The sequence below is a fragment of the Rhamphochromis sp. 'chilingali' genome, assembly GCF_963969265.1.
Source record: "Rhamphochromis sp. 'chilingali' genome assembly, chromosome: 12".
In the NCBI taxonomy this organism is placed as follows: Eukaryota; Metazoa; Chordata; class Actinopteri; order Cichliformes; family Cichlidae; genus Rhamphochromis; species Rhamphochromis sp. 'chilingali'.
In genome coordinates, this window is record NC_137939.1 from 23,490,400 (window position 1) to 23,514,043 (window position 23,644).

Sequence of the window (23,644 nt, forward strand, 5' to 3'; positions counted from 1 at the left end):
CACTTGCTCAAATACACAAATACGCGTTCTGTTTCAGACTGTACCTTACTTAGATTTCTCTGCAGGACTATGACTTAAGCCAGCTGCAGCAGCCCGACTCCTTGGAGCACATCATCAGCAAGCCGCCTGGTGTCCGCAGGGTGGATGAGCGTCCGATCATCCCAGAGTCCCAGTATCCGATCAGACCTGTTGTTCCCCACCCCGGAGACATCGGAGACTTCATCCATGAGGTAGATTTATAAGCACACATTATCTTTTGCATGCACAATGGCTCCACTGTTACTAGATTGTTTGTTCCCGCTATAAGATGGACCACTCACTTTTACTTTCCGTCAATCTGACACCTAACGTGATTACTTATTCTGAATGTTGTTCAAAACATAGAACTCTACCAGGGTGATGGGAACGACAGGTTTTGCTTTATGTTACAGCTCCTCTCACCGTGCCGGGTTAATTTACGCACACACACGTACAAATGAGCACTGTCCACTCACACAACTCCAGCGTTGGAACACTGATGCGAGAAAATGCTGATTGACAGACTTGTGACAACACGTTCACACTCGAGAGGTGTTGGCAGCTGTTCAGCTTTGATCCATCCAGCCTTGACTCTCTCTCACTCTCTCTCTTTCACACATGCACTCACCTGAGCTCGCTTCAGCAGTCTGTTTAAACACAAACACAGCAAACACATGGTGATATTGCCATGCACTGTGCCCAGACCGATTGAAGCTTTTTAGGTTTCTATCCATAGAAACCTAAAAAGCTTGAACTTATTAGGTATGTAAAAGATACAAACACAGTTCCAGATGTTCAGATATTTTTAAAAGAGTCAAAAGTGGCCACAGTAGTTTTATAAAGATACTGCACTTGTCTAAGAAGATTGTGTATAAATAGTAGATAGTAAATAGTATTGCAGCAGGTGCTGATTGAATTGGTCTGTTACTGATTTATGGTGTGTGATTTCAGAGCAGAGTTCAGTGAGATGGTGGTTCTGTGATTTGAAAAAAACAAACAAACCTGTTTCTTAATCATGTAGTGCGTGCTAGTGCTAGTGCGTTTGCCTGAGGGCAGACATTCAAACAGCTGATGAGCAGGGTGAGATAAGTCCTTTAGGATGCAGCATACTTTCTACAACCAGTGATATTTACCAAAAGCTTTCTGTGGATCCTGTAAAGGTTGTTTTGTTGTTGTTAAATTAGCTTGCTATGATACATACCTCTAAAAATAACTAGTAATTCTTTAAGATCTTTTCACTTCTTGTGCCTTTTTTCTGAGCATAATCTTTAAGAATACATTTTTATTGTGGTTTTCTATGCACTATGATTTAGAAGATCCTAAACCAAACAGAACAATGCAAAACAAAGGTCAAACTGGTCTATTAGCATATATGTTGTGGATGCTCTAAGACTTAACTCTCAGCTTTGGTTGCCATATCTATCACAGCTTCCCTCTGACTCTGTTCTGCTGATTTGTTATTTAGAATCCGGTTGTTCTTCACCAAGTTAAGCTTTGGAGGGTATTACCTCTGCCGTCCTCAGTGTATCTAATCAGTGTGCAGCAAAGATGGTCCTTTAAACTGGCTGAGCTTGCACTAATGTGCAGGACTTTGCCAGAGGCATCTCTGCACCTTTGGTCCTGTGTATGAATCTGGTGCTTGTGCTGCCATTATCACAGCCTCTGTGTTGTGTTTCATCTTGGATCGTGCCTCCTATGTACTACATTTCTGATGATTGGGAGGGCACACATGTTGATGGCTTTTCTGCTTTCTTGCCCTCTGGTGGAGCTTTCCTGTATGTCTGTCATCTTGGCTTCTGATAACTCCATCCATTCATGTTCGGGTTTCCCAGCATCTGACTTTTTATCCGCACAGTGTCTGGGAACTCTGTTCTGCTGCTTCAAAGGTGACACTACCACAATGCTACCCAGCTGCTTTTAGGTAAAACCTGCAGCAATCAGGTTCTTCTGTTAGCTTCACATGTACATGTAGAGGTATAAAAACTATATGAATGCATCAATTTCTGTAATGTTTGATAGTTTTACTTAAACATAAAGATGATTTTGTACAATGTTAAGTATGGGTACATTAAAGACCCCCATGTATACAACAGGTACGATTCACAGCACCTTGAACAAGCTGACATTATTTAATTATGCAATGCTACAGTATATACACAAATATGCTATAAATGAGGGCATGATTTACATTAAATGTCAGTTTGATGCAACGCTGAGTTTAATGGCTTTGAGGAATATCGCTCAACATACAAATCACATAAAGTAGTGCAACAGTTTAACAGCTGACTTCTCTGCTTTCCCGTCTTCTTCAGGGACTGAGAGCAGCAGACAACGATCCTACGGCTCCTCCATACGACTCCTTGCTGGTGTTTGACTACGAGGGTAGCGGCTCCGCCGCTGGCTCTGTCAGCTCCCTCAACTCCTCCAGCACAGGAGACCAGGACTATGACTACCTCAATGACTGGGGCCCCCGATTTAAGAAGCTGGCTGACATGTACGGAGGAGGGGATGATGATTAAATTTGCCCAGTCGCACGCGTACACACATACACACACACGCAAACACACATCCTTGTCCCGTCAGCTGGCCTGCCATGCTCTGACCCCTAAAACAAGGGGCTATTACATCCTTATTGAACACAAGATAACAAGGACATGTTCACACTGACCAACGGACTGACCAACCAACCAACCAATCAAATTGCCCACCACAGAGGACCAGCGCCATGAGTCAGTTTCGGGTGCTCTTCTCAACCGTCTCCTGCTCTAAGCCTGTCTGTGACTGAAATGGAAGCTCTGATTTTTCAGACTTCTCATTAATTTTCAAACTGTTGTGCTTTTGTTCCATTTGAATGTTATATGCTAGATTTAGGTTTAAGTTCCTCTTGTCAGATTTTCATTTTTTTACCTATGTTTGTGTAGCCTTTTATTTGTATTTATTTTTTTTATATCCTCACCCCTCTTCGATTCAAGCTGTTCCCTATTCCCGAGGGTCATCGCTTTTCCCTCGCTGTCAGCCCCCGCCCGACTCTTTGAAGAAGCTTTAGGTTGAGCTGCTTGCTTTGTCTGAGGCAAACAAAGGATAAGAAAAGGAGAACAAGAACATCGATATGAAAGTCCTTCCTGCACGAAGGGCCTCGGTTTATTCTTTCTTGAACTTGAATTACTTAGAACAGAAGCACTGTTGTTTAAAAAAGTGCCTTCAGTGGTGCGTATTTTAGCTGACTCCCGCTAACTCAGGATTGGTTGCCATTCTCTGGACTTACACGCCCCCATATGACCCCCTGACCCTTTAATTCACACCTCCCTTGTCATTTCTCCCGTCGTGCAGGGCTGTGGTAGCTGCGGGAGATCTCAGTACTGGTTTCAGAGGAGTGGTGACTGGCCAACGAGGGCGCTTTATGCTAGACGTACTGTACATAGGCCTACAGTGTGTCTGTAACTTATGGACAAATCATTAATTTTTCAAGTCAGGCATATCTGTGCTCCTAGATCACAGCCAACTTGAATGTGATGAATTAAATCACAAAAATACATAACAGGACTGTCTTAGAGAAGAAATGCATTATGTGTCTTTGTTTATCGTGGCTTCAATAGCAGCTGTGTTTGTTTTGAGCTCCCTGCGTTTGCAGCGAAAACTCGATACGGCTTGTTACTAAATTTGAAGATTGACAAGTCACACGTGTTACCTCTGTAATGTTTAACTATGTATGTACAGGTGAGGGTTATTTAGGAAAATGAAGGTATTTAACATGATTCTGCCTTTAGGATAACTTAAAGTCTGCGTGTTTATGTGCATCCAAATCCCAAAAGGTTGATTCTTTTCATCTGGACGTAGCGTTTCAGTGGGAGAACCGTTTCGTCACTTAGATGCAAGATATTTGCGTCTAAAGGTAATAACATGGCACCAGTTATCATGCAGTAAAAGCGCCACAGAAACTATATTAAATGTACATTTATGAAGAAACTACCAGATAACTTTAAATAGCTCTGATAGCATTACTTACAGAACAGTTATCTTGTCCAGGCCCCATTCTGAGTCCCTCTGTCTCCCTTTTTTTCATTATCCGTCTGTTGACTCACTGTTGTTTCTCAACAAACTTTTAATATACAAACTCTGGTGCTGGTCCCTGTCAGAGAAACTGTGGGAATTGAGCCTCAGCCAGGGACTTAGTGCCTTCACAATCTGTCTCTTTTCAGGCAGCGTTTCATTCATCTGAAATTTTCTCCTAAAATTTTTGGCTTTGAGTTCAAGAGGTTTTTAAAAAGAAGTTAGTAGAAGGGAAAGTATAAGAAATTCTGCACTTTATCAAAGCAGAAAAAGCTAAACTAAAGCTTCAGTAATAACGTTTTTCTATGAGACAGACATTTTGAAAGGCAGTTTTTGTTGTGACTTAATGAAAAAGCAGCGCTACCCGTGGGTTTTTGTAATCATATTTCAGGGCAGTGTAAAGAGAACTGGGGGGGGGGGAGCTTTTTATGTTATTTAAATACCCAAAACATTTCACAGAGGGACCAGACGCTGGCTACAGATAGAAAGGTTTAATCTTTCCTTATCTTCCAAGTGCAAATTAAAACGCTTTTCAGTGGTGGCTCGTTTGAGCTCCATGTGAACTGACCAGATCGTCTATAAATAATGATTATAATGACTGCTTCGTGGAAATATCAGTAACAGTCACATTCACATGATATGACAAGAAGGATCCGGGACTCTTACTCTTTTTTTCCCCCTTCTTGCTGCTGCTTTTCAGTTCTTCACCTGGTCGGTTTAAACAGATTAAATATACAGTATAAGTATAAACGTGAAAAGTGATGACATGGAAAAAGTAAGTATGCTCTCAGAATGGATGTATGAAAGTTGACTTGTGATGAGATAAATGTATTTTTTATGCAAACTGAACAGAAGTTAAAACGTTCATTTTCAACTATGAACAGGGAAAGCAGCATCTATAAGTGTAATTAATAAGGCGAACAGGGTAACAATCTCTTAAAATTAGGTAGTTGTAGGTCAAACCTTGCATTGTAAAGCCAGAAAGTGGCGATGTTCAGCGCAGCTCTCAGCTCAGACATGAGAAACAGAGTGGTTCCCCCAGCTTACAGCTGGATAAGCTCTTATCTATCCGACTGCTCCTCAGCCTCCAGAATATCTACACAAAATAAACACAGCTGTTACTTTCTGCTATTTGTGATTATTTCTGACATAAGTGTTGTATATACGGAACATTTTTATACACTTGATGACATGATTTACCTGTTTCCGTGCAGTCTTTGCATTTCCTTTCACCGTAGTTTTGTTTAAAACAAATACCTGGCAAACTATATTTCACAAAAAGCCATGTGCATTTAAAAGAATCTGTAGGATTCTGTAAGAGCTTACAGCCATACTCGTGTCGCTGTTCAACTTTTGCTTCATTTTTAGCAAAAAGGCTCCACTTAAAACCAACTTGTACAGTCTATACTAGCACACACTCACTCCTCTAGGCCTTACTGTATATATGTGAGTGTTCTATAATATATGAGCCCGTTCAGCGTTGTTTTAATCCAGCAGTAAAGCTGCGACTTTGCTGATGACCATCCAGTGTTCGTAGAATAAAGACATGCTTCACAGACTACTCGTACTTTCTTATTGGACATTCAGACCAGATTCAGGGCCAGACGAAACACGAGGCCCCACTTTAGACAACCTAACTGACCTTTAGAACCGCGTTGTTTAGATAACGCAATGACATTACAATATTGAATGTTAATGACTCACAGTTACACAGCAGCAAATATATCAGTGGTTTGCATCAGACTTGGCTCCCCATTAAAATGCAGTTTATTTGGGGAAATAAATGAGCTTTGGCCATTAATTGTTACCTGGTCCACTTGTCTTGTCCCTCTATTAAATGGAGGGAAAACATTAACAAACAAGATTGAAGGAAGAAAGAAGTATTGCACTGCTGTAGTCCGACCCTGATTTCTGCTTTGGTTAAGGGACATTTAATCTCACTCTGGACACTGCCTGACCATGGACACATGTGTGACGGGACGCTCCGACAGAAGCCAAACTATTGTCCTGCAAAGGCTAGAAACACAAAGATGAGAAGCAGTGTTTCATAAGAGTTATCCTAATGCTATTCAAGTCCAAGTGTACATAATGTAGTATTTGCTTGAAGCTAAAGAGACAAAGTTAGCCAAACTGTAACTGTACAATTGGAGCTTTTTGCATGTGTCTTTTTTATAATGGACAGATGAGTTCTATTACAGTAACCATACTACATTTCAAAAAGTGTTGCAGCCCGCATGACAGGCGCTGCAGTCCAGAAGGCATTCTGGTGTACCATAGTCACATTGTTTCAAATGGAGGAGATTAAAGAAAAAAACTTAAAAAAAAAAAATTGCACAGTTATTGAGTCAAAAGACTTCTTTTGTAAATTGTCAACAGCACAAATATTTTGTATTGTTGTTTGTACCATTTTGTAAAAAAAAAATGAAGAAAAAAAACAACAACCAAAAAAAAAAACCAAAAGGGAACGAGTCTGTTGTTTCAAGCGTGTGTTTATAGTGCCACTGCAATCTTGGTTTCCAAATACCGTACAGTACATGCGCAGCCTTGCAGATCAACCTTGTAATATAGACGCTGAGCTGGAGATTCCCTGTCAGCACCATGTGTTATAAATAAAATTTCCCCTCCTTGTAAGAACACTGCCTCTTGTCTTTTCTTTGTCACCCGCTGATTCCTGCACACGTCGCCTTTCCTCGCACTCATCTTGTTTTTAAAGTGCTAATGTGCTGTGAAAAGACCTTTATTTTTTTGTCTTAAATAGTACACTGAAAAGTTTTTCTCTTACGCATTTTTTCCACGACAATAAATTGTCACTCTTGATTGTTTGTGCAGATAAGAAAGCTATATAATTTACACTAAACATTAGGACAGTGATATTCCTTAATGTGCATATTTTCACGTAAATGACAGTAAAGTCTTTTTACAAAGCCTTTAATGTAATTTTGAAGGAAGAAAAAAAAAACTTTGCATGTTATTTGCATGGAAAACTACTGGAAACAATTCAACAGACTAAGAATTAGAATCAAAGAGAATTAGAAATGATGATGTGCCTCGCCTCACATCCCTTTATACGTTGATGATTGAATGTTGTGTTTCAAATTAGGTTTAGTGCCAGCGCTGAAAAAAATGTAAGCTAAAATGATCAACACAACTGAGGCTGTTCATTTGTCAGCTGCGCCTGACAGAGCCATCTTCCAAGGTGAAATAATGAAGTATTTCCAAGCAGAAGGGAGATGAAATGCGGACAGGAAAAACACAAAGAGCTTCATTTCATTTCCTTTATTTCTGGCATTGCATCTTGAAGTAATTATTAATATTTCCATTGTAAAAAAATCTGCAATGATGAAGTCTATCAGGCCAATCGGAGGTAACGTAAAAATAGAAATACAAATCGGTTAGCAATCAATCCGAGCAGTCAAAGCAGCATGAGGAACGGGATGAGATGACCCTTACTTGCTCTCCTTTTACCACAGCAGTTCAATGAACCAACAGCAGACTGCATCTCCTCATTGATTGACCTGTCAGAGCACGCCAATGCACACGCAGACAGAATAAACCCTGCTGTTACACACTGCTTACACAACAACGCATGAACACACAAATCACCAGTCAGGCTGCTGGGCTGACAGGTTGACTTATCTGACTTTCTGACAGGTAAGTCAGAATGGATTAATTCAGGCAGGAGTCACAACACTATCAGAATTGCCTCATGCTGAATTTTTACCCTGTTTGGATTTATACATGTGTGTGGTTTACATGTGATATGGATCGGAGCTGCAACTTGCTTTTACATCCTTAGCTATTATTTTTTTCCAGTCAGCACATTCCCCCGTGTCTCAAAAGAGATTAAATGTTCATAATGTTACACTTGACCAAAAGAGATCTTATCTCAAATTAGTTCAACATTTCAGGAAATGTCCTTATTTGCTTTATTATCAAGAGTCAGATGAGAAGATTGATCCCAGTCTGATATCTGCTCTTCAGTATGCTGGTGGTTAGATTGGCTTGCCCAAAGACTGCAAGCTCTCCTGGCTGAGATAATAGATTCTGTATATGAATATGTAGCACAAACAAATAACATGTTCCAATACTTTTTAAAGAAATTCTCTACTAACATATTAATAAGTAAAAATATAAAACTTTGTCCCTCCCTGTTAGTAGCAGAGAGAACATTTGTATGGTGAGCATCATCACCTCCAAGCAACAGGTTTCTGTGTTCAACTTGCTGCTGGAGCTTGCATTGGATTTTCTCTGGGTACCTGAACAGGCGTGTTAGGTTTGAATGCTTGTCTGTCTTGTAAAATCAGAATATTGCTTAAATTATCAGTCACAACTTTTGGAATTTAAAGTGCTATTTAACGTGATCAAAATACGTGGAAGGTATAGATAAACTGTCAGGTCCTCAATATATCTGTAATTTTATCATACAGTAAATAGCTGTGTAACACATTGAGGAGAACTTTGTGGGCAATGAATGGCGCCTTATTAAAATATTATAGTTAATTACATAGAAAAAATGTGATGTCCTACACTCAATATTAAGCCAGGGGATCTATTTTAAGTCTTAACTCATGTGTGAGAATATATGTATGCTTAGGTATGCTAGATAAAGTAACAAAAAAAAAGCAACAGGCGCAAGGCTCAAAGAGATGGAAATAAAATCAAGTGTGAAACTAAGAAGACAAAGAAATGTAGAGCTAGGCGGAAAACTTTGGTTCCCTGAGTCTCTAAAATGAACCTTTTGTATAAATTTCTTCTAAGGCCAAGATCAAAGCGAGGCATGCAAAGTCAGATGTGAAACCTTTTCACACAGCATGGAAAACTCACTTGTTGACGTTCAACTGAAACACAAGTGGGTCCGCAGTGAAAATGCTTCGAAGCATACTGTACTGAAATTAGGGTTGCCAACTCCCTGAAAAAAAAAACAAGGGACACCTCGTGGCCAGGGCTGGGCGACCCAGTTGTCTTCACCCTTCCCAGTGTGGTGAATTTTCTAGCTTTTTTTGTGTGTGTATTAGTCATCTATTTGTTGTAATCATCTATCCTTGCAGTTGTTTATTACATAAAATAAATTATATTATCACACTTCTGGCCACATAGCGCTGATATTCACTGCACATGCCCATATTAACCTTAACCAGAGGGTTTAAAAAAACAAACCAGTGTTTACATACCATATCTGCTTCTGCCGTGGCCTGGTGGACAAAAAATTGGTTAAGGGTTCCCCGAGCTTTCACGCCCCTCATGTTCTTCTTGTGCCCACCATTAGAAGCATGCCTATGGAAAAAGTGCGCCGGCACACAGTGCAGTGCGCTTTATAGGTGTTATCGTGCATTTTCCCAGCCAGGTGTTTTTCTTTTCCCATTCCTCCCTGTACTTTTGCAGCCTTTTTTTTTTCTTTCTCTGAGCGAACAAACATTGCTGCTCTAATGCTGGGCTTACACTGTGCGATTTTTGGCCCATTTTGAGACGGTTTTTGAGTCGTGCGACCGATTTGGTGATCGGACCGATTTTGGCCTTCATCGTGCGTCGTGTAGTATACGTGGGGTAACGAGAAGCGATTAACACCTCACGACCAGCTCCCGATCATCAATCGCTCGTGAGGGTGTCACCGCAGCCGCTCACACTGCTCACGCGCAAACACGTAAACGTCGGTGAAAAAGATGGAGCAGCACGGCTGTGCAGCATGTGATCTGGACACAAGCGATGGAGGCACAACTTGTAGAACTTTGGAAAGCTCATCCGAGCCTTTTCGATGTGGCATCACAAAATTATCACGACCACAACAACCGTGAAAATAGTTGGATTTACACTGCTGCTCAATCACAGCTGCCTGATAAATGTTTTTCATTAGCAATTTAGCAAAGTTGATGGTGGTGTGCGTGTCTGTGTGAGTGAAAGACAGAGAGAGAGAGAGAGAGAGTGACAGAATTTCTGTTATAACCTTCATGTTATGTTGGCACAGTGTGAGCACTCAGGTCGCATCAGAGCATCGGGCCGTATAGTGTGAGACCTGCATCGTGACCTACCAACTTCTAACCCCTGCGAGTCAATCGTGCAGTTTGAGCAGGAGCTGAATAACGTGACTGAAAAAATCGCAGTGTCTGCCCAGCTTTAGGTGTACTGTCGTCCGAGACTTGCACCGCAGTGTTGGCGTTTGTTTCCCTGTTGGCCATGCTTCTTGTTGTGGTCATCTGTTGTCTTCCGGTATTTTCTCCATAAGCGACCTTTCCTCGACCAATGAGATGAGCGGTAATCTGAATTGTCATACTCGTCATAAGTGTGCTGTCAGCTCATTGGTCACAAAGCAGGAGAGGGGCTGGGAATTATGTTTTCCAACAAAGCGTTAATTCCATAAACATTTATAGACTACTTTTGACTCTCACTGTATTACGGGACAAAGTGCGTCCCTTATTAGCTCAATACGGGACGTGTACTTTTGTTTCTAAATACGGGACGATTCCGTTTTTTAAGGGACGGTTGGCAACCCTAACTGAAATAAAAGCACTTAGCCTCTTAATTGCACATGCTTTTTTTGTGGTCATAGCTTATGGGTTAAACTGATTTGTTTCCTATCAGATAGCCTTATTGTTTACAAAAATGCAGATAGCAGTTTACACCACCTAGCAAATTATTTAGCCATTAATTTTCCTCCCACTTGTCAAATCCAGGCTAACCAAGAGATCGGGCATACTGGACAGGTTGCCAGTTTGTTGGAGGCCTTATTCAGAGAAAGACAGGCAACTATTCACATCTACTAGTTAAGAATCACCAATTAAACTAACGTGCATGTTTTTAGTCTGTAGGAGGAAGCCAAAGCAGGCACAGGCAGCCAATGGATTTACAATCAGGACTCTTTTGCTAGGAGGCTAACCACAGCAGTGCTAACTACTACACAACACAAATATCAAATTATGATTTTGAAAAAAGTCAACTAAGTATATCAGGATGTAATGTAATCTATACTTAGGAAAAGGTAAAATATAGAATAAACAAGATGAATTATCTGGTCCAGTTTTATTCTGTTAGGCAGATTTCTGTTAACTTTAGCGCGAGCTAGGCTATGCTCTTTCTTCCCATTCCCATTTCTGCCTTCATTTAACAGAGAAGCAGTAGATGCATGTTTTACCATATCTTTTATTAAAAATACCTTAAATGAACAGCAGATTCTCTCTCTCTTGATACCACCAGAAGCTTGATTTCATTCATTAACAACATACATGTAAATATAAGTCCCTGTCTGGTTGGATTTCTTTTTTGGCTTCCGTCCTCCAGCTCATTTGAGGGAGACACACACATAGACACACACAACTGCTAATGGAACTGTTGCCAGGAGGAAACATGTCGTCATAAAAAAATATGGATGAGATTAAGCACTGTATGTTCCACCACTGATCACAGCATCTCATGACGTTAATGCGACTGACATCAACAGTAAATGCAACCTTTTAAAAACAGAGTACCTGTATGCTGGACTTAGAGGTCGCAATGAGCGAATCTTAACACTCCATAAAAGCACGAATGAATCATCTCAGGTGCTTGTTCAGCAAATAGGCATAAAAACACTGGAAAAGCAATTTATTGCTAAAAAAATATTGCTTTGAAACACTTTTGTTTTTATGAAAGCAACAAATATACAAAGAATCCAAAGCAGTGTTTGGTGATGAGTCTGAGAAACCATGCAGTCTGTAAAAGTATCAAATAAATTGCCTCAAATTGGTATATGACTCATCTATTTTTTAACCTTCTCTCATCCCTGTGTGTAAAATGTTTTGGTGTGTTGATGACCATTATAAATGTCATCTGCAATTATTCTTCAGAGATTTGTCAGAAACCATGAATGCTTTGATTAAAAATCCCTGTTACCATGAATCAAAATGAAAATTCAAAGCAAAACAACGTCGAATTTGAGATATTTGATGTCCTACCATAATCCCAGTGATAGGCCAATTAGACATAATTTATACTAGCATTATAGTTATACTAATGGCATCATAAATTAAGGTAATTAATGCCCTAGCATTCCTGCCAAAATACTTATCTTCATAAAACACTTGGATGGCTCTTTTTAAACTTCATATTTAAAAGTTGTGACACTAAACTTTGTTGACTCACACTTTGTTGACTTATTAATTTAAGGTTTTATGTGTCAGGACAATAAAAATCATCTGGTTCTTAGCAGGTCTTAAAATTGTTCAAATACAACCTCAGATGAACAACAACGCATGATATATTACTTTGTGTCATTGTTTATTTATCAAAAATGAAGCCAAAACATCGAAGGTGTGTGTTACTACTTCCATAGAAATTAAGTGGGTAAGTAGCAGCCAAGCATTGCGAATCACAAGCACTTGATTAAATAATCATCAGCAACAGGAGCACAGCTATAAAAGTGAAGGGTTATAGGATGGTTTCCAGACAAGCTGAAGTCCATCATTCTGCAGTGAGAAACATTATTCACAAGTGGGAAACGTTCAAGACAGTTGCCAATCTTCCTAGGAATGAATAGCCCACCAAATTCACCCCAGGGTCACATCGTGCAATGCTTAGAGAAACTGATGAAATTTGTCAAGGTGTTTATAAAGCTGAATATGAAATTACCATGTAAAACAGGTTATTCTGTTTATGCCCTTTCCTAGCTAGTTAGATGCTGAAGCACCACCCAGAAAAACTTTATTTACATCTGCACCGTAAATGCATCACAGGGTTCAGAAGGAAAAGTGTTGGAGATGTCATTTTTATTATTACTGAGCAAGTATCTACATCCTGTCACTGGAAGCAACACCAGGCTGCAGCACAAGAAAAATCAACTCATTCAATAGTACTATGCATTAACCTGTCTATCCGATTTAATTACTCATTAACTGAAGGCGTGCCAAAAAGTAACTGCCAGTATTTGCCAAAAAGTGATTGCTGGGTTTTAAACTGCTGTAAATGACTTGTTGGCGGCCTATAATCAGTCAAACATATCTCTTATGAATGATATCAAGTCATTTTTAGCTTCCTGTCACAAGGTAGAAGCTGCAATCAGTTTTTGGCAAAGTGACTTTTATATATCCTTTATTTAACCAGGTTAAAAGGGTCACCGAGATTAAAAAAATATAATCTTCAAGAGAGGCCAAGAACACAGCAAAAAACGTAAATGATGTGGCATAAGCCAGAAAAGGACTGGAACACAGAAATAATGCAAAGTCATACAGATACTTGCAAAACAGATCATTTCTTTATTTCCTTTTGATTACAGTTTATCACATAAAAATAACCAGACAGAAACATCAGCAGTCAAGTTTTGTCACGTCACGTAGGTGAATTAAATTTTTCACACGCTATTCATGCTATCTTGTGATAATGAATTTATATGGTGCCCTAACCACGATGGCTGATAACCCACTAAGCTACGGAAATAATGGACTCACTAAAGGCTTTGGTGAACTAACAAATCCTAAATGGCCGAACAACAACCGTTATGATTGAAATATTAATTTCCTGAGCAGCACTGCAGGGGATTTTCCATTAGAAATTAGATTAGAAAGCCATCAAGCGCCCAACAGCATCACAGGTATGCACAAAGTGTCAAGTTTTTTGATCTAACGTTCAAAGAAGCTGCCGTTTGCCTTGATGATAGCACTGGAAATATCTTACTGAGCTGCTGTTTGTCACTTGGAATGGTTTTCCACTGATGCCGCTTTCTCACAGACCTTATTATGGTCACAGTTGATCATGATTTAGAAGTAATAACCCATGAAACAGCATTACCAACGTGGCATCATGAAGACAAAGAGCCCGTTGATCAATCAAAAATAAATCTGTTGCCAGTAATTGCATGAAATTTGTCCTTTGTGAAATTAAAGATACATCCTGTATCATCACAGACCCTAGCGTTCATGCCTGTGGCTTCGGTTCATCTTGGATTTCCGCTACTCAGCTCACACTGGAGGCAAAAGGGGAGGAGAGAGGAGGTCCCTCGGGACAGAGAATCAACCGTTGCCTATATTCTCTGCGCAAAATTGAACAAATTAGCAATGAACAGCTGTTACCTGTTAAAATGACCCGCTTTCATTTTATCACCATGGACAAGAGGTCTGATAGCATCTGCATGCTGCAGCTGTCAGCCATTCTGATTAGGTTGCCAATTCCGGCTTTCAATATATCATGACAAACATAATTACCTCAACATCTCTTTTTATGGATTCTACAAATCGCCTGGCGCACAGAGCATGCCAAGTGACCATCAATTACAGCCACGGTCTGCTGGTAGCACGTCCACTTGGCTGCTTCGACTTTGTCAACCTCTTTCCTTTCGGAGAAAAGATGGTCTTTAATGTTACTGTAGCTGAAAGCCTATTTCACGTTTTTAAATTAAGATAATAGCGGGTGCACGAACTTAATAGTCTGACCTCAAAGCCTCCCTGCTATGGACTTACCAGTGGTACCACCTCTTGCAACCCCATGAAGTAGAAAGAAACTACTTGCTGTGACGTCATCCTTTTGCTATTCAGGGAGTTCAAGATAGAAGACCTGAGCAATAATAGCCATTTATAAAGTTTTGGCATTTATACTGTTGCAGTTAAGTGGCTGTAAAAGAGTAGTTAGAATCAAAAGAGTACAGGTTAATTGCCTTAAAGTGAATGAAAAAAATGACCCCATGGTGATGGATTTTAAATGAGGGTGGAAATTTCTGTTGATTGTACAAAAAGAAAGAGCAAAGTGAAATAAAAAACAAAGAAAGTTATAGTCACGATTAGATTCAAGTTCTAAAGAAACAAAAAGGTAATCCTCTTAAATATTATACTGCGAGAAAAGACAAAAAGGCGCTAATTTCTTTCATTATAAAATGAAGAAAAGATTGTGGAGGCTGATGTTAAAGGAGTCACTTGGTCACATGGGTATTATCAGCGCAAACTCCCCCTCTGTCTGTTACAGTATTTACTCTATGTTAGCTTTAGGTCTTTTTGGCTTGTCAGGAGTTGCTAGAGAATCAGCCCTTTTATACACGAGTATCAATGTGAAGTAGCCGATGCTGATTCAGTTCAGAAAATGGAATAATGTGTTATTTTCCACACTGGCATCATTTTAACCCTTGGATGCACAACCTACCAATACCTACACTCTTCCACGAGTGGGGTCAAAAATGACCCCAAATAAAATCAATGCATTTTGCTATAAACTCGGTTGTTATTTTTCAAAATCTTTAAAACAAAGAGTTGTAATATTTTCATATTTGAGGTATTCCTCATAAAACATGTTTTTGCCATGAGGCACTTTGCATTTTTATTGATTTTTTTCATTAATTTTAAGAAATTGCAGTTTTGTATCACTTGTATCACTTTTGTATGCTTGCTCGGCATATACTGCAGAAGCTGGGTCTTCCCTCTGAAAGGCACAAGTTGTTCATCCACTGTAAAACAATCACTGAGGATGAATTTCTGCCTGCAGTTGACCAGGAACAGGCCCCATATGTAGCAGAAAGCTGCCATGTGGTTTGTTTTCAGTCGGTAGGCTCTGGTCCTCTTGTCATCAAAGTGCAAGAAACGGTGAATATCTTCAAATCTTTGAATTGACATAGTGGCCTTGTACAATGGGTTATGCAGAGGACTCCCGAAAAACACACCGACTGGTACATCCCAGTTCTTCTCACTTCCTGCAAGAGTGGTCAATCAAATGAAGGCCAGGAGCTTATGTTTGATTACATTTTTCCACTCTTTTCCCCTGTCTGTGGCTACTCTTTGTGCCTCCATGTTTGTGCATGTCAGCACCTCTTCCATTATATTATCAGACATGAACATCTGCCATGCATCTATTGGGGAGACAGTACTAAACCCAGGTGCAAGCCCTGGCCGACTAATTCAGAATATTGTGGCTAGAGCAGTAAGAGGGGCTCATTGTGTTAGACTCAATATCCATTTCCTCTTCAGAGGACTCATCAGAGGACTCCTCTGTGTCTGACTGAGGGGGGGGGGGGGGGGACAGTAGTCTGGGTCCTGTATATCTTAGATGTCAGATTCTGAGTCAATGCCTCCGATGGGCTCTTCATCCCATCCATCCTGGATCATTTGTAGGGCCACAGGGATCCCAGCTGGCCTCATAGCAGCCATGTTACTTTAGATATTTAAAGAAAAAAAACATCAGAAAGGACAATATTTGAAATGCACCGAAAACTATAAACAGGGCTGCACATAAGTGGTCCACAGGTGTGCAATCGTTGTTAAAATAAAAGACGTGCACCAGATAAGAAGTTGGAACGTGCGTTTGCGTACATTAAATGTTCTGGAGGAGGACAGACATTTCTTCAGAACTCTTAAAGATGTCGAAGAACCAAGCTCCATAAGCAATTACTTTGGTGTTCCTCCACGGCAAAAGAAGCGCGTGTTCTCAGAATTTCCAGGAATACTTTTATTTTGACAGCAAATGCACACCTGCGGACCACTTATGTGCAGCCCTGACTATAAATCATGTATGTTAATGTGTAAAAATTAATTCCTGATCCATCAGAAGTGTAAGTGGGACAGTCAGAGTTGCTAAGAATGAAAGTTTCATAGAAGATTCCATAGGAACTGCTTGGGGTCATTTTTGACCCCACTTGTGGAAGAGTGGGGTAGTGATACAAAAACTGGATATTTTTTAATTAATGAAAACATAAATAAAAATGCAAATGGCCTCATGTTACAAACTCATTTTATGAGGAATACCTGGAATATGAATATATTACAACTTTTCATTTTAAAGATTTTGAAGAAAAACAACCCCAAGGGGGCATCTAAGGGTTAAAAAAGATCTTTGCGACACATTCAGTGATGGAAATATAAAGAACACTTGTCTTTGTTTTAACTCTGCATTTCCTCTGAATTCAGATTAAATGTCGAACACCTGCCTGTTCAGCATTATTACTGCAATTTGTAGTTTACAATTAGCTCAACAAAAGCTTTAGACAAATTCCCACAGACCTCAGCGGGTGTTATTTTGTGGGTACAAAGACATCAAAATGTGACATTTCTAATTAGTTTCTGTATGAATATATTTTAAGTAACACCTTTATTGTTAGTTTTCCTTGACAACAGCACAAGAAACATCTTATGAAGGAAAAAAAAACATGCGCTGCAGTCAGCTTCAACCTTTGAAATACTGGACATTATTCCACGAGCCAAACGATGTCTCATCTTAGAGGCATCTTAAATCCTCCTCCTCCTCGATTATGTGGTCACACAGTACACCAATCAACAGCTGACCTTTTACTGTAGGAACAGACATAAACACAGCAGGAGGAATGTGGGTGTGATATGTAGGCTAAGCAGTCAGGGAGAAATGATGAAGTAGAGAGGATTGGTTATCTACAGATTGTCTCATTTGTGCAGAATAGTGATTTGGAATAGATCTCTTTTGGATCACAAGTCTTTACTTGGAAACTTCCAGCTCTGGACGGCAGCGATTACACAAAGCATCAAGAAATTTAGTTAGAAGAGCTAAGTGGTAACATAAAACAAGCCAAAGGAAGATAGAGACTCAATTAGCTAAGTCCCCAATAAGGTACACTGTAAACTCTTGAGACCCTATTTTTGCGGAAATGAAGAAGATAGAAGATTTTCAACCGAGCAAGCGAGCGCTAAGGGGATTTAAATGTAAGGCATTTCACACCCACCAAAACCATACAAACACTTTTTCTGTCGAGGGTTTTCTCAGACAGCCTAGTGTAGCTACTTCCCCAATTCCCAGTGCAGCATCTTCAGATTAATACTTCATATTTTAGTTATGAAAGCAAAGTGTTTATTGTTTCATAAAAAAATAAAGAAATTTCCTGAACATGGATGTTTTTATTTTATGTTATTGTGCAGATGTACAAAAGGATTTCATCTGAAGATTTTATCATAGGATGCACAAATAACTGCTGTCCATGGATATTAAAATATTTGGGTTTGTGTGTATGTGTTGTGAATGCAATTTCAAACAAAGCATGCACAGAGAAAAAAAAAATACACCACAGCAGTAGTTAATACAGCAGCTCCATCCAGGGCCATATTTTGAACCTGAGTGTAGGTAAGTGCTGACAGGCGGTCAGATTGTGTTGACAGTGTGTGTATGTGAGTGATAGATAGCTACTCAGTGAGGAGCTGTGGAGCATAATATGATTTAAATGTAAGAATGGAATCTAAATCTGATTTCAGATAGTACTATGGGCCCAGAGCTTCTCTCCTTTACCCCCGTCCCTCGCCAGCCATAATGCGGTCAGCTGCAGCTGTTTTCTCCGAGGTGTGGTCTCACTGACCCGGGAGGACAGATTATCAGTTTCAATCTCAGCCTTTAGATGCCTCTTTGAAATGAATCAAAACACTCCACCTGCCAATGGTGTGTGATCTCGGGTTCTTAGAAAGCGTGAAGCGACTACATTCTGTCGATGCGGTGACTTGTGGAAAGGAGTGGAAACTTTCGTGATTGTTTCCCCTGCGTGGTTTGACTGTTTGAACCCGCTCTCATTTCTCTGGAGATCCCACTCCTCCCCTATGGTGCATTCATTCTCTGAAAGGATTAGATGAGGAGTTCACTTCAGGGGCATCAGGCAATCTGCATACAATAGTCCACCAGAACTGTGAATAAATCAACATTGATGTAAGACAATAAAGTCAATGCGGTGTGGCTATTTGTTTATTCTTATTACACTATTACACAGAGCTATGCACGTTGGATCATTTGGAGTAAATGCATTACTTAAAGAGGATTCAGAACACAGACTGCCTATGCCATCTCTATTTCACTCAATGCGTGCTCCATCTGTGTCCCCAGAGGTGGTCCGGCAGTCCACTAAAGCAGCCATTAGACGGATATCCAATCAGACTTGGGCCATTCGCTTCTTCCAGCATCTTCTTCTGTCTGCCACATCCTCGGGCTATCATAGAGGAAATGAAAGTCACTGATGGAGAATCTGAGGTAATGGTATGGATAGATAGATGACTGGTCTGAGTGTGTTTTCAAAGCTCTCTTGGTGTATATATATATAAACACTGACATGACTGAAAAACCACAGGATAATCACGCCTGCTTTGCGAGGAGTAATGTCATCGAGTGTATAGGAAAATTGCATCGCGGGAGGATGGTTATCAGTCAGGGTTGTAATATTATTGTTAGCGATGAGAGCTTGTCTAGGTCTGGATTGATTTAATGCCGGAAAGTTTCCCAGCACGGGCTCACCCTGACCTTTCAGGGGAAAAATTAGATTTTGGAACTTGCCTCCCATGTAGCTGCCAAGTCACTGAGGTACTGTTAGTCCAGACCCACAAAACCACTCCAACCAGTCAGTCATGAGGGGAAACAGCCAATTCAATGCTAATAGGTTCAACGCTAATGCTAAATTCTATTTTTGTCAGAAAAATCATAACAGAAGCCATAACAGTTTTCTTGTCTTCAGCTAGCACTTTGATATGTGCAGTGGAAACTGATTTGTCGAAATCTGCTGCAGATAAATTGGTGCTGTAAAACAATGCACATACACCTGCAATTAGAGTAGATAATTATGGCTGCTGCTTGTTTCACCTCTTTGAATTCTTTTTTCCAAGATAACTTTGAGATAGCAGAGAAACTTGAAAGCAAAATTACCTCTGACAAACAACTTTCTCGTGTTGCCATTCATAGACATGCATTTGCATGCATGCACAGTCACACATTCGCACACACTGTACTGTAAAAAAGAAAGAAAGAAAAAAGCAGTAAACAGTGTAAGTATTTAAAAACCTGAATGTCTCTGATAATAATCCTAAACCAAACCTTTCAGATCTAACAGCTGGAAAATGTCAAGACAGACGAGATTCCCCCCCCCCTAAATTATTAACATAGAAATGGAACTGGCATTTCCGATTCTGCAAGATAATATGTAATCTTGACATTTATCTGTTTATAGATTCAACATCCAAATCCAATCTTTGATATTTGCAGGCTTTTGTCTTTTTTAGTCCCCATAGGAAAAACATTTCACTGCTGTGTTAGAATAGACACAGCGGGTAGCTTTAAGTGGAGTCCCATTTTCAACAATTGGGATGCTGTGAAAAATATAAATAACAGAATTCAATAATGTGAAAATCTTTTATACCATATGTTTAATTAAAAAATTGTACAAAGAAAAGATATCAGATGTCCAAACCAAAAAAAAGGGAAAAATGTTGAATTTTATTCCAAGATTGAACAGATTGTCAGTTGGACATGTCTCTAACAGTCTTTTCAGCTCACTGTGCCGAACGTTATCAAGAATCGTGTCCTAACCTGGAAATAAATAAAAATTGCATAGCCTTTGATTTTCTGACCTTTTAACTTAAAATCTAATAATAATAATAATAATAATAGTAACATAGGCTTTGATTCCAGACCTTTTAACTATAATTTTGCTTTATTGTTGGTGTCTTGATGTTTTAGAGGCCCATAAAAAAGCTCCTACTCCTATTGCTTGAACACCTCAGCATCTCCTCCAGTCATGGGAGCAGGGTTCAAAATAAAAAGCAACTCACAGTTGTAAGACCCAATGCCTCTCGAAAACACAAACAAACTCTGGCATCAGACTTGTTGGAGTTTTTAACTCATGGTGAGTTTCAACTAAGCAGGTCCACATATTGCTGTTTTTCACTGTTGCTGTGGGGCATGCTTATTTATCTGCTCTGATCCCTGTGGTAAAGTTGGTAGCCAGCTGTTTAACAGTGGCCCATCACGCTAGTTATTTATTTATTTATTTTTTGTATTGTTCTGAAAGCACACTGTTGAGCAGACCAGCAAGGGAGGACTACAAGGAAGAATTAGCTTTAAAGGCTGCTGCTACTGATGATGAAGTTTGGTGACAGAGTTTTACTTATACAGACGTATGACGATATGCTGTGAAGAAGTATTTTTTCCCTCAATTCTTTCCCCCCCATTTGTTACACTTACATGTTTCCAATCGCCAAACATAATTTTAAAAGGAAGTTGTATAATGATCTAATTTATTAGCAGAAAAATGGTATCCAAACCTAACTGGTCTTACGTGAAAAAGTAATTGCTCTGCCATGTTAAATCATGAATTAACTGTGATTAACTACATTTTTTGGAAAGCAACTCAAATTCACTGGCCACACCCAGGTCCGATTACTGCCAGACCTGTTCAATCAGGAAATCATCTAAATAGAACCTGTGTGACAGAGGAGGTGGTGCAGCGCAACACATCATACCACAATCTCAAGAACAGAGGAGGAACAATAGTCACTGACATCTATCTATCTACAAAGCCATTTTTAAGCCTTTGGGACTGCAGCGAACCACAGTGAAAGCCATTATCTACAAATGGAGTAAACTAGCGGCAGTTGTGAACCTTCCCAGGAGTGGATGGCCTACCAGAATTACTACAAGAGTAGCATCAATGACTCGTCCAGGAGGTCACAAAAACCCCAGAATAGCATCTAAAGGTCTAACTTGTTTCATTTAAAGTCAGTGTTCATAATTCAACAACAAAAAAGAGACTGCCCCAGTGTCCATGGCAAAGTAGCCAAAAAACATCTTGATGATCCACATAACTTGTATGCCGTGGACTGACGAGACAAAAGTTGAAATTTATGGAATGTTTGAGTCCCGTTACATGTGGCATAAAACTAACACACCATTTTATAAAAAGAACATCATACCATCACACCTGGCGGTAGTGGGGCAGATATGTAGGGGGGGGAAGCAGAAAGAGGGGGAAATACTTTTTTCACAGCCTTGTGGCTTTTAATTTATTTTCCAGGTTTGTTGAAGAAACACGATACATGTTAAGAAACCGTTTATTTAACAGAAGCTGTTTAGCCGCAGCGTCTGACTCGAGGAATGGCAGTGTCAGCACTGAGCCTGTCTGCCTGTCTGCTGTTTTGGCCACAAATAAAATGTCCAACGCTCACTGCAAAGGTTCCCATGAAATTTGGAACTGATTGTCCCCCGAGGATATTCCTCATATTTTTCCCATTCCCTCTTTCACGATAAAGCTCACATCAGTGGTTTTAAGTAAATTGTCTTACCAACTACGAAAAGGGAGACATTTGAGGCACAATTTAATGCCCCTACTAGAGTTACCTAAATTTAGCACTTTTATGACTTTTTGCCACATGTCATCAACAGGTCAAAACTTGCTTTGCAGCTGATTACAAACTAAACTGGTGTCACCCCTTCATCCTTGGCTATACCTTACTTTAAGTGCTAAGTAGCAAATATTAGCAAAGTGGCACCCTGTTAAACATTAGTATGTTAATACATCATTACAGTATGAGTATGTTAGCATGCTGACATTAACAATGAAACGCACACGTGCTCATTCTTGATGAAGTTTCAAAGTACATGTGAAAGTCATGCATAATCACCTCGGACAGGTGTCCACTATATTTAAACCATATGCAAGCAAGTTCTACTGGGGATCAAAGGAGCCCTGCTCACCACATTTTTAAGTATGTATACTGCACTTCTAGAATATATCAAAATATGTGAAATATATTCGCTCATCTTCATAACTGTCAGTCAAAGACATTATCCTGTGAGCAGCCAGCAGCCTCTCATTATGCAAAATCAAACAAGGCAGTGGAATTGAGTTTGGTGTCCCAGAGTAACATAAGCAAATATAGCCTGACAACTCATATTGGAGAAGACTTAGAAGTCTGCCTATGCCTGGATATCAATACAACAAAGACCATGGTTTGGACACCTACAGGCATGAGATACCTTGTCTGCAGAGGGAACAGAACAAACAACTCTGTAAGCCTCAAATCCACCAAATCTGAAGGAATACGGGGAAGTGCTTTGGTATGATCCTTCTACGGAAATGTCCATCTGTGTGCGAGTGTGTGTTTTTGTGTATAAATATCCTTAGATCTTCTAAACAGCTAAAGTTATGAAGTCAGTGCTTGTATACAATGATAATACAGCTGTTATCCTTACAGACCAATGTTACACAGAAACGCATTCCCAACTTCCTGTTTTGATGGGTAAGAGTCTCTTTCATTTATTTATTTTTTAAGTAACATGTGGTGATAAAAGATATATATTTAATTAGCGATCAAACAAATTCTCAGGTTCTGCAGCTGTCAGAGATCTCAGTTCTAATGTGGTGCACCAGTGCCCTCCTGTGGAGCTCTGCGCTGCACCTCGGCTACAGCTTGTATCTGCTCTCTTCACTGCTACTTGCTAAAAAGAAAAAGGAATGCTGAGGCATTAAAGTAAGAAAAGAAACAGTGTCCTGGCTTAATAAAGTGCCATAAAGTGAGGAAATGGATGTACGAAAGAGAACGGTAAACAGAATTTTAAGGGGCGAAAAATGTAAATCAGTTTGTGAATCCATTTTCTTTTCTTTTTTAAAATAGATTTTAATTAGTGTAATTACTTATTTAGCTCTTTATTTATTTATTTTTTAAAAAAAAGGGTTTTTATTAAATGTTTCATGTTATTTCTATATGTCATTTTTATTGATAAACAGTTCATTTTGGAAATTATTATTGTTTTTGTTAAAATATCAAATAATGAATTTTTTTACAAAGAAATTTTTAGATAATTTATTATATTTGTTTAGACATTAATAAAGTAATGTTTGTAAATGAATTGACTATTGCATAAT

At 39.5% G+C, this 23,644-nt stretch overlaps 1 protein-coding gene and 1 long non-coding RNA gene across 4 annotated transcripts in view; one reads left to right on the plus strand and one right to left on the minus strand.

Moving 5' to 3' along the window:
• Positions 1-5,194, plus strand: part of LOC308406630 (cadherin-4-like) — a 253,347-nt gene extending 248,153 nt beyond the window's left edge. For all 3 annotated transcript variants that reach the window (XM_080897730.1, XM_080897731.1, XM_080897732.1), the window contains 2 exons: positions 66-230; positions 2,331-5,194. In XM_080897730.1, coding sequence (XP_080753856.1) covers positions 66-230; positions 2,331-2,537 — 372 coding nt within the window. In that variant the 3' untranslated portion in view covers positions 2,538-5,194. The remainder of the gene's footprint in view (positions 1-65; positions 231-2,330) is intronic.
• Positions 49-10,334, minus strand: LOC308406631. The gene is made up of 3 exons (XR_013973572.1): positions 9,240-10,334; positions 2,975-5,164; positions 49-186 (listed from the first exon to the last, which is right to left on the minus strand). It is a non-coding gene; the product is annotated as an uncharacterized lncRNA (long non-coding RNA).
• Positions 10,335-23,644: the final 13,310 nt, after the last annotated feature.